The 12,283-nt window shown below is 34.8% G+C and overlaps 1 protein-coding gene across 8 annotated transcripts in view; it reads left to right on the top strand.

The window, feature by feature from the left end:
• The window catches only part of FAM185A (family with sequence similarity 185 member A), a 69,813-nt gene that overhangs the window by 9,894 nt on the left and 47,636 nt on the right, over positions 1-12,283 (top strand). For 7 of the 8 annotated variants that reach the window (XR_003516637.2, XM_027574925.2, XM_027574921.2 and 4 more), the window contains exons 3-4: positions 707-799; positions 6,432-6,570. Coding sequence is in view for 7 of the 8 variants with exons in the window: in XM_027574925.2 (XP_027430726.1) it covers positions 707-799; positions 6,432-6,570 (232 nt within the window). In the remaining variant the exon portion in view is untranslated. The remainder of the gene's footprint in view (positions 1-706; positions 800-6,431; positions 6,571-12,283) is intronic. The other variant, XM_027574920.2, reaches the window with a different exon arrangement.

The raw sequence follows: 12,283 nt of genomic DNA, 5'->3' as shown, positions 1-12,283 counted from the left end.
TGCTGTTTTATTTGTGCTTGAGACATTTTCACCCAGAGTTCCATTTTCTGGGGTGTGATATGCTAGAAAGTTTAATATAATCAGTGGGCTGTACCCTAAGTATGAATATATCCTTCAGAAGACTCCAGCCACAATGTGGATTTTGAAATCATACAGACCTTGATTCTGTTAGTTTATATTTTGTTATTTTCTGTTATCTGATAGTTATTTAACTTTTCTGATTCTTGAATTTCTTCCTCTAAAAATTGGAAAAATATAACACTTATTTCTGAGTTGTTGTGAAGATTAAATAAGTCATGTAAAGTAGTGAACACTGTATTTGGTACAAAGAAAATGTCAAGTAATGGTAACTATTATTGTTATTAATGATTATTAATAATGATGAATGGTAATAGTAATTATTATCATCTTCCTCAACATTTATGTTTAGTTAGCCAGTCACAGTGATCTTATATTCCCAAACCCTTCTTCAGTGAAGCTACTCTTTCTCTAATGAGTACGGATGGCTTATTTAATCCCTTTAACAGCAGTTGATATTCTTTCCCAGTTGATGTTATTATTCCAAACAGTGCATTTCTGTTTTATTCCTGGTTCCTTTTGCTGTTTTATTATTATTTAAGAAGAAATGTATAAAATGTTGGAATTTTTTTTATTAGTCTATATCAAATTTATTCTTTTCCTCTATATTTTTGTATTTGTCTTTCAGAGTCAAAAATTATGTGTTCAAACAAAAGGAGGCAAAGTGATCTGTCTGGGAACAGTTTATGGAAATATAGATATTCGTGCAACAGATAAAAGTGTAAGATTGAAATTTTTTTTATTAGCAGTTATAATTTTGCTTCAAGGTGGCTTACACAGTTTGTAGGTAGGTTCTACAAAATTTGTAGCATAACATTCTCTCCTTTTTAAGGCACTTTAGTTCATTAGTAAATTCAAATTTGAAATTGAAGTGATTAAGTATTACACAACTTAAATTTTAGTTTGTGATTTAATACCTTTGACAGGTATTGATTTATTTGGAATTGATAACATCTTTAAATATTAAATATTTAATCCAAGTTCAGAAGGGATGTTTATGATCATGGATTAAACTTGATCATTGAGTATTACTGCCATGCTTAGGATTAAATTTTTTTTATGTCTTAGATTTATTTGAGCATTTTTCCAAGACCTGTTTACTTTTCCTTTGGACAGTTGAAGGTTGAATTCCAAAACTCAACTTTCTCCAGTATTTTCCACAAGGTGGCACCATTAGATAGCATCGCTACTCTCCAAAAGCTTTTATTATCCGTAGAGATTTTGGTTGCTATGGTATAGTTTGTATTTTTTATTTTATTTAATTTATTTTTTATTTTTTTAAAGATTTTATTTATTTCACAGAGAGAGACAGCGAGAGAGGGAACACAAGCAGGGGGAGTGAGAGAGGGAGAAGCAGGCTTCCTGCGGAGCAAGGAGCCCGATGTGGGGCTCGATCCGAGGACCCTGGGATCATGACCTGAGCCGAAGGCAGACGCTTAACGACTGAGCCACCCAGGCGCCCTGAGATAGTTTGTATTTTTTAATTAACTTTTGTTGCTTTCTGTGATTTAGCATAGTATTAGGAATATAGTTATAATTTTGAAGTATAAATTGTCACAGTTTTTTTAACATTATGGATAATGTTTTAAATCTTTGAGAAAGACCTAGTTCACCTTTTATTTTACATTTACACAATTTACAAGAATCTTTCATTATAAATTTAGATTCTCTACTGAGCTTTATTCTCAGGTAATTGTTGAGGATGAGTTATAAGTATATCTTGTAGGTAGATTATTATTATTATTTTTTTAAGATTTTATTTACTTATTTGAGAGAGAATGAGAGAGAGCACGAGAGGGGGTGGGTCAGAGGGAGAAGCAGACTCCCTGCTGCTGAGCTGGGAGCCCGATGCGGGACTCCAGGATCATGACCTGAGCCTAAGGCAGTCGCTCAACCAACTGAGCCACCCAGGCACCCTTGTAGGTAGATTATTGTTGGCGTGATTAAACAAGGTAGATTATAACAGTAATTGTTTCTACTATTGTCACTTTTATTTTCCATCACCTTTGTCTTAGAACCTGTGGGAGATTTTTAAGCCCAAATATTTAAATTCATCCTTTATATTAGACTAGGAAAGTATTGAAAGATACTGCCTGGCCGACCTGGCAGCTCTTTTAAGATGGCATTTAGTTTCACCCCTCAGATTGTTGTGGGCTTAGAAATGCAAAAGGGAAATTGGACAACTTTGCAGCTGCTTCAAACTGTCCTTTAAATGATGGCTTATGTTAATTGAAATGATCTAAGTTATGAAAATATTATATTGACATTCAAATAAACATTTCAAAGGAAAATTTAAATCATCTCTTAATTATTTGCTATTTTGAACATTTTGGCCACCTTTTCCACTGATTAAGTTATTTATTTGTTCCAACTTACATGGTTTATTGAATATTCATTTATTCCTACTTTCTATTATACTGTTTTTTTCTTTCCTGATTGAGTTTTGTGTTTTATTAAAGAATTAATCTGGATATTTATTTCTATTTATATTATATATACTGTTCATATTTAAAACTTATTTCTAAGTTTGTGGGGTTTTATATAAAATAAATGCTTATGATATATGTGAACTCTTAATACACAGCTTTCATAGAGGTGTGCTATAGATACTTGAGAGGTAGCATAATGAATTGGTTAAGAGCACAGAACTGAGAACCAGACTACCTGGGTTCAAATCGGGCTCAGCCACTTAAGCTATTTATTTATTTATTCACTCATTCATTCATTCATTTATTATTTTAAATCTTTTAAATTTTTTTAAATATTTTATTTATTATTTCTTTGAGAGAGGGAGAGCACACAAGCAGGGAGAAGGTGAAGCAGCCTCCCCACTGAGCAGGGAGCCCGAAGCTGGGCTCCATCTCAGGGTCCTGGGATCATGATCTGAGCCAAAGGCAAAGGCAGATGCTTAACCAAATGAGCCACCCAGGCACCCCTCACTTAAGCTTTTTAACTTCAGACAAGTTACTTAGTGTCTGTGTGTCTTGGTTTTCTGGAAAATGGAATAATAGTAATGGACTTAACTCAGAGGGTTATGAGGATTAAATCACTTAATACAGATTAAGTACTTAAAACAATATCTGGCACATAGTTAACTCTAATACAGTGTTTACTATAATGATGATGATAAAGGTAAATGAAACACAGGAAAGATGACTAGTCCTAGATCTGCCAGTTAACTTTACTGAGACTCGTTCCATTATTCATAAAATAAAGTTGGTATTGTTTCTTTTTCCTCCTCAGCAAGATTGTGAGAATCAAATGAGTACTGTAAACATTTAACAGCATTTTTAATATGTCATTTTAAATGGAGTGGCTGTTTTAAATAGTATCATTAATTTTAGTATCCTAAGTTTGGTACAGAGAAGTTAGAAATTCATTTCCTCTGATGTTTGGATGAACTGATGACATAGTTGTCAGTTGACCTCTCTTAGTTTGGGCTACAAAGCCACAATGCTTCCTTAAAGTGTGATTTTCATTATATATAATGTTGACTTATAATAACTAAACTTATGAAAAATTTTCCTTCTTGTGTAGAAAAGAAAATTTATAGTAATATCTCTATCAAGAAGGTACTAATTTTTGGATCTACTTTTTGATCTTTCTTTAAATAGCTACTTCTGTTAATAAGCAAGCTATACAGTTTAATCCAAAAAGTCTGTTTATGACTATTTGCTCCATTAGCATTAATAACTATAAGCAAGAGCCTCAGCATTTTGCTATAAACTATGGTGTCCTAGCTTTAATTTTTCTAGTTAGTATCTGACATAGTGCATTATATGTGGTACTCAGTGAATTTTGAAATTCTTTGAAATTAATTTTATGGAATGATTGGCTAAAATAACTATATTATTGTAGTGGGGAAGGTATATTTTCACTTGCTTTCATTTGCTTTGGTGCAGCAAGGGAGGATATTTTTCTAGTTTTCTACGAGGTAAAATATTTAGTATTTAATGAAAAAAGTAAATCCTTGACCGTTTCCAGATACTCATACAAAATCTCTTAAAGGCTTTATTTGCTTTTGGGGAGAATCTAATCAAAAGTGCCCCTTTGCAGGGGCGCCTGGGTGGCTCAGTTGGTTAGGCGACTGCCTTCGGCTCAGGTCATGATCCTGGAGTCCCGGGATCGAGTCCCACATCGGGCTCCCTGCTCAGCAGGAAGTCTGCTTCTCCCTCTGACCCTCTTCCCTCTTGTGCTCTCTGTCTCTCATTCTCTCCCTCTCAAATAAATAAAATCTTTGAAAAAAAAAAGTGCCCCTTTGCCAATTAAATCAACTTTCAAATATTCTTTCAATATGTATCTTTTTTTATCCCCTAAACCAGCCTCATTATCTATAAAAAGCTAGAGTTGTTGTCTGCTTAATGGAAATGCTTGGTGAGTTTGAAACCATGCATAAAGCAGCTTTTTGTGAAGAAACTTTGTAGATAAAAGACAAATTTTTCAGGAATTTTACATCTGTACTATAACACTGAGGAATGCAAAACATTTGTATTCTCACAAATCTGAATGAATGTAGGTAAAATATCTTTTTTTGACTGATTTATTGAAACTAAATGTAAAGTAAAAATTCCTATGAATCCATAATCAGCTTAAACGAAACTGTAGATAAGAAGCAGCTAGGTGTATATTATGTGCTTAATAAAAGTTTGAAAAGTTACTTCAAATCCAGAGGGCGAAGTCATTCTAATTTGCTTCCCAGTGGAACCTCTGAGTGCTTTTCTTTCTCTTTTTTTGTACTTCTAAATTTTAGTATTCTTGAAACTCAGTTCTTATTAAATAGTATTTTGAATTTTTAACAGTTTTTGAAGCACATATTGGGAATGAATGACACTGGTGTTGTGCTGATGAGGTATTGAAAAACAATGATCTCTCTTTAAACCTGGGCAATGATCTTTCTTTATCCTGGGCAAAACTGTAACATGCCTTCCTGGTGATTTGGTTTTTATGTCAACAATTTTGTATAAACACTCACTTGATGCTTATAAAACATGTTTAAAATTTGATAGAGATGATTTGGAATCCTTAAGTAGATTTCTTCATTTTACATTGTGCTCAATATTTGAAACAAATTCATGCTAAATTTTGATAGGGAAGCTGAGGAATATATACAAAATTCTTTTCATTTTGTTCAGTAGAAACCTATTTTATTATTAGATTTAATGTGGAAAAATTGTAGAAATAATAGTGCATTCACTATATTAAGAGATGACAGGAGAAAATCTGGTAGCCCCCCCCCAAAAAAAACCAGATAAAATTAACCCATTTATAATTTCAATTGTAACAACAAAACAAATTTGAAATAAAAGGGATATGATACAAAGGATCTAAAGGATATCCATAGCAAACATCTTAGTGAAGATGCTATATTGTAAGTTTTCCCTCTGAGAACAGGAATAAGATTAGGTTGCTTACTATCTCATTGCTTTTGTTCACTGTTGAATTGGAGGCCTGAGCCAGATAGTTAGGCCGGCCAGAGCAGGAAAAACTATTAATATAAGGATTGGGAAGGAAATAATAAAACTATCACTTGCAGGCAATACAAGTTATGCATGTAGAAAAGCTTTCTTAAATTCAGGTAAATTATTAGAGTTAGTGAATGAGTTTAGTGAAGTTGTTGGATTTAAGATCAAATACAAAAGCCAATTAAGATAAAATGAAGTTTAAAAAAAGAGTTCTTTTATAATAGCATTTAGAAAATACCAAATAGGAATAAATGTAACAAAAGCTGAAGAATTCTATATAGAAAATATAAAACATTATTAAGAGAAATTAAAGAAGCTCTAAATAAACGAAGGAATTTAATGGGTCTGTTCCATATTCCACAGACAATACACTATTGCTCACAGGGAGCCAGGGAATTAAAGTCAGTAAAGTGATTGTGTACTGGGTAGTAACTTTTTAGGTAGTTGCCCACTAAATCTGTAGGTACCATTTTGGTTTTTTACCAGTCTCTGTTTTATAATGAACTGATTTTTTTTTATTATGTTAATCATACATTACATCATTAGTTTTTCATGTACTGTTCCACGATTCATTGTTGGCGTATAACGCCCAGTGCTCCACGCAGAATGTGCCCTCTTTAATACCCATCACCAGGCTAACCCATCCCCCCACCTCCCTCCCCTCTAGAACCCTCAGTTTGTTTCTCAGAGTCCATAGTCTCTCATGGTTCATCTCCCCCTCCGATTTCCCCCCCTTCATTTTTCCCTTCCTGCTATCTTCTTTTTTTTTTTTTAACATATAATGTATTATTTGTTTCAGAGGTACAGGTCTGTGATTCAGCAGTCTTACACAATTCACAGCGCTCACCATAGCACATATAATGAACTGATTTTGAGTTTTTCTCTTAATAGACTGTGACCATAGATAAACTGCAAGGAAGTACTGTTAATATAACTGCTGAACATGGTTTGCTGGAAGCCAAGTATCTTTATACAGAATCGTCATTTCTATCTTCTGCTGCTGGAGATATTACATTAGGAAGTGTTCATGGTAAGATGACGAAGCCTAATACATCTCCATTCCATATAACATAAATTTCTAATTTCTCTGTAGTCAAAGAAGGATCTGCCCTCTAAATAATTAATGGCAGACTAATCATCTTTTTAAAAAAACATAAAGTGACTCATAAGCTATTTTATTTTGGTGAGAAATTAAATATGCTGTTATATTTGAAGGTAATAGTAATTGTGATTTTTAATGCATTTCCTTTGTTATTTATTTATTTATTTATTTATTGCTCAGCTAGGCCTTGAATAGTTCTGGTAATTTGTAACTCTTCATATTTTAATAATGACTTTTATCTAGCATTGCATTTCAGTTAATGACAGTGAAAAGTACTGTACTTAATATATTGAGTAGCTTTTAGTAGAAAAGCAATTCCTTACCAAGTCAGATGTTGATTAACACCTATGATAAGAATAGCACTTTTCATGGGCGCCTGGGTGGCTCAGTTGGTTGGGCGACTGCCTTCGGCTCAGGTCATGATCCTGGAGTCCCAGAATCAAGTCCCGCATCGGGCTCCCTGCTCAGCGGGGAGTCTGCTTCTCCCTCTCCTGCTCCCCCCTCTTGTGCTCTCTCTCTCTCAAATAAATAAAATCTTAAGAAAAAAAAAGAATAGCACTGTTCTTTGCAGTGTTTTATACCATATTTACACTAAATCCATTAATGTTTAATTTCTTTTGCTTTCTTTTAAGTTAGGTAAGAATTGAATTTGGTACAGTTTTCCATTAATAGCTTACATGATAGTAAACAGATGCACTTTTTTGAAGTAATCCTTAACAAAACTCTAGGTCTCTTGATTTTGATTAAAGTGATGAAATGGAAAACAAGTTGCTAGGGATAAAAGAATTCATTCCTTAGCCTTTGTAAAGCCTTTTGTATTTACTGACCTTTAATATGAAGTCAGATACCTTTCCTTGGGCGGTTTAAATTTGGGTCAGACCTAGATCCTCTTTGGGCTGTAGTCTCAGGTTGGGTTTCTTGAAAGCAGACTCTAAAATGGAAATCAGAGTGCAGCACATTTACTAGGGAGGTGTCTTGGGACCAACGCCATGCAAAGGAAGGAAGCCAAATTTCCACTGGAGAAGTTGGACTGTGATGCAGCCTTAGTAACCCCAAGGGGAGAGCTCTGAAGCTGGGATCATCCTCAGAATTGTCTGAAGTCGAGGTGAGGAAAGCTGGACCTTTATATCCCCAATCGTTAGATGCAAGATGCCCCAGAAAGGAGTATGATCTTAGGCCAAGATGACTCTTTTCAGCTGAGGCAATTCCCTAAGAGGGCTGACAGCTGAGGGCTGTCTGCCAGCAGTACTCCCATGAGCTGGGAAAATAAACCCTCAGGTATGGAGAAGTTCTAGATGATGAATTACAGCATTCACTGCAGTTATAGTTATTGATTCATTCAACACATACATTGATCACCTACTGTGTGCCAGATTTTCAGACACCAAGGATACATAGTTGGGCAGGAGGTGATCCCTATCCTTAAAGAATTCGTTGTCTTCATTTTTTGTAATACTGGTACAGCAATGAGAAGAAGTAAGGGAAGGGAAAATTTGATCCATTTGCCACTGTTGAAAAGCTTCCCTGTTGTTCAACCCTGCTTTCCCCGTCTGGTCTTTGGCCCACACTCTGCTTTGATTTTTCAGTAGTAGTAAGTTTGTAAAAGAGAGGTCCATAAGAAACCCTCCTCATTTCTTAGTCACACCAGTGCCTGCCTACTTTTTAATAACCCTTCAGACAAGCCTAAGTTTCTTGCCTCTACCATGCACCCCTATTTCCATCCTTGCCCTAAGGGTGTCCTGATGACATCCTTGTCATTATGTGAACATGCTACTGGAGTTTGGAGGTGGGATGGGTACAGAAGAATAGGTAATGTTTTAGCCCTACAGCCTAGTAGGTGAGAAGATCAGAGTCAGGGCTAGTGAAAGAAAGGAAGTCCCTATGTTCTAGCTACAGGGATTTTAGTAAGGAGAGGTATCTTCCAGGGATCATCCCAAGCTGGAACTTTGAATATATATTGCAGTGAATTCTTTGTTCTAAATGGTGATGGTCATCAAACAAATTATATTTTGGCTATATTTAAACAAGCTGGCTTGGGAATCTTAAAACTTGTTTTATGGGGAAATATGTCACTACCTCTAAACATCTGACTTATAGAAAACAGATTTGGGAAATATATGCATTCTAAGACCTGCCTGTCCAGGATTTATTTAGTTTGGCTTCCTTTTTCTTAAGCAAGGCTTAAGCTGATTTTTTTTTCAAGTAGATTTTTTTTTAACCCAACATACAGATGTTGTAAAAAGCCATTTTTTTTAACCACAAATATGATGGCAATACCTGTCTTTTGATAGATTTACCAAGTATATGAGTTCGGGGTTTTGGTATTGGTAGGTGGATGGTTTGAAAGCAAGTTGAAAGCAAACATGTATTGAGGGCCTCAGTGGGCTAGCCCCTTTCAATTAATGGACAATTAGCTGTTTACAAAAGAAGAAACAAAACTTAAAAATGTCTAATTGTTTGCTCTCAATTACAAGTTAATTAGTGGAGGAGCAAGGATTTGGTCCAGATTTCTTGACCTTCCAGGAGATGTTTTAAACAGTGTTCAAACAAATCTGTGTAATGGCCAGGGTGAACCCAAATACCATCATTGCTTTGAGGGCCTCCTGGCATGCTCTAGAGATGTTTTCTCTAGGCAGACAGTGCTACAGCACAGATGGACTGCTTCAGCTATGTTCTATATTGTAAACTCCAGTTTCAGTAATACTTGTTATGCCTTATGACATCTGGCAAAAAATGTGGATGTTCTGTATAGTGTTCAGGTTCAGCTTACCTCCATGGAGATATTTAGATATTGAATTCATTCCATAAAAGTGCTGCTGCTATCTTCAGTGTATGGTTTCTAAGGTTTCTATGAAAGGAAGAGAGAGCATGAAGTTTATATCTTGTTTATATTTTGTCTTTGTTTATATACCCTGATGGCAAACCAATACCCAACATAATGCTAAGTACTTAGAGGATGCCCAGTAAAAGGGATAATGAAAGCAGTAATATGTCTTTTCTGACCTTCCAAATTGACTCCTATGTGTAGAAAAGAAAAAATCTATCCAAATGTTTTTCCAAATGGAATTTTTAAGCATAGTTAACTATATTTTCTAGGTAAGAAAATGTGTAAAGTTAATTGGTAATACTTACTATTTGTAAGGTTGGTTGAATCATACCTGTTAAGTATGTGTGCCTTCTAATGTAAAAGAAACTACTTTATTCATGATCCAACAAATATTCTGTACTGTTCTGGCACTGACAATCTAATAGAATAGGTAGTTGGATAGTTTGTGTTTAGGTATAAAATTTTGCAACAGTTTATTCTCTTGATTTTCTTCTAAATTATCAAAAATTAGATTCTATGTGAATTATATTTTATTATATTCTGCTATTTGAGTATTTATTTTAAAAGAATTCTGTACATGTATATGTAAGATATACATACACGTATATGTATTCTACTAAATATGTTTTTAAAATATAAATATATGTAGTCTCCTGACTCTTTAGAGAGAAACAGAAGCTTCCTTGAAATGGTTTGCTGGGGTTGGTTTTTACTTATAATATAATTTAAACAATTAATGAGTTTTTAATATGTAGGCATACTCATGACCGTTGTTTTAGCATTTTATATTCAACTTATGTTATTATTTGGAATAAGTGATGAATAAAAGTGCACTTTATTGCCTTTTTTTTTTTAAAGATTTTGGTTTATTTGACAGAGAGAGACACACAGCGAGAGAGGAAATATAAGTGGGAGGGGTGGGAGAGGGAGAAGCAGGCTTCCCAGCGAGCAGGGAGCGCAATGTGGGACTTGATCCCAGGACTCTGAGATCATGACCTGAGACGAAGGCAGACACTTAATGACTGAGCCACCCAGGCGCCCAAAAGTGCACTTTAAATATTTAGATTCCCCATGTAACTTAGGGTCTTATGCTAGGTTCTTTGGGAATATACGTTGATAAATAAATTGCTGAGTATTAGTTCTCTCATTTTCTCTGTGCTTTACTACTTTGGATTTTAGAAACTCACAGAAATAAAAGTTCCATTAGCTATACAAGCACAGTTGATAACTTTGATATCAGAATTTCATAAATAAATTCCCATTTTGCTTTAAGAAATGACATGTAGTCACTGATGAATTTGTACATCTGCCATGTGAATTTAGGAAGTCAGAAATAATATAAAATTTCAAAAGAAAAGCTTTTATTGGATTAAATAGAACTTTTCATGAAGTTCATGAAAATGCTTTGTTTAAATTCTAGGATTTATTGTTAAGTCTGTTGTAAAGTTTTGGTTTGATTATCATTTTGACATATGATAATGTTATGTTAATGTTGACTCTGGACACTTCAAACTTTTTTATATAAATACTAGAAAGGAATTACTGCTTGCTTTGTGGTACAGACAGCATAAATTTTTTTTTCAGGATTTAGACATGTGATACATGCAGTATTTGGACTCAGCTTCTTAGATGGACTTGGCTCTCTCTGTAAAGGTGATGCTGCCATTTTTGTTTTGTGGCTTCCAAGCTTCCACCAAAGGAAGAGAGATCAGAGGTTGATGGGAAAAATTTCAGAAACTAAGCTGATTCTGCCATATATTTTTAGCCAGAATATTTTATTTTATTTTAGATTTATTTATTCAAGAGGAGAGAAAGCATGTGTGTACACACAGGATTGAGGGGCGAGGGGCAGAGGGAGAGGGAAAGAGAGTCTCAAGCAGACTACCCACTGAGTGCGGAGCCTGAGGCAGGGTCAATCTCACAACCCTGAGATCATCACCTGAGCCGAAATCAAGAGTTGGATGCCCAACCAACTGTGCCACCCAGGTGTCCCTAGCCAGAATATTTTAAATGACTTTATCAAACCGCAAGAGGCTGAGATTGAGAATTTAGCAGTATTCTAAGGCAGGAAAAAGCATAAAATATTAGTGGGCACTGGCAATCTTTTTCATTTTTTTATATTTATAATTGATCTTTCTCAAATTTCTATGAGTTCCTCCTTTTTTCCACCCCTTGGGGTATTCACCAGGATTTCATCCTGTTTATTGTTCCTTTGCTTCTTTCTTTTTCTTGGGCAGCTTATATACTTTTTAGTCTTAACTACTCTTATATTCTGATAATTCAAATTTATATCTCTAGCTCTGACTTCTGACTTACACACCCATCTGCTTGATAGATGTAGCTAATTGGATCTTTACAGGCATCTCAAACCCAACATTTCTAACTTCTTTTCTCTTACTTTCCCCCCTCCTTCAAACCTCATCCCTAATGTGTTCCTCCTCCTTTATTTACATTTGCAGTTCTGATATTACCATGTACCAAACACCCCAAGCTAGAAATCTCGAAGTAATCCTAGATTCCTCTCTCTTTCACATCCCACTCATCTAATTAATCGCCAAGTTTAAGTAGGTTTTATCACCTAAATATTTCTTCAGTCTATCCCATCTTTTTCTTTCTAATTTGTACTATTCTATTTCAGATTCTTGTCATCTCTTGCTTCAACTCTAACAGTAACTGCTTCCAGTCTTGCTTTCTTCAAATCCATCCTCCTTACTGTAGCCTGTGGTGGTTTATGAGAAACGCACATTGAACATGGCATTCTCTTATTCAAACCTTTCCCATTGCCTGAATGACGTACCTAACTTTCCATTTCCC

This window comes from Zalophus californianus, chromosome 12 (assembly GCF_009762305.2).
Source record: "Zalophus californianus isolate mZalCal1 chromosome 12, mZalCal1.pri.v2, whole genome shotgun sequence".
NCBI classification, from domain to species: Eukaryota; Metazoa; Chordata; class Mammalia; order Carnivora; family Otariidae; genus Zalophus; species Zalophus californianus.
This window is presented reverse-complemented; position numbering and strand designations above follow the sequence as displayed.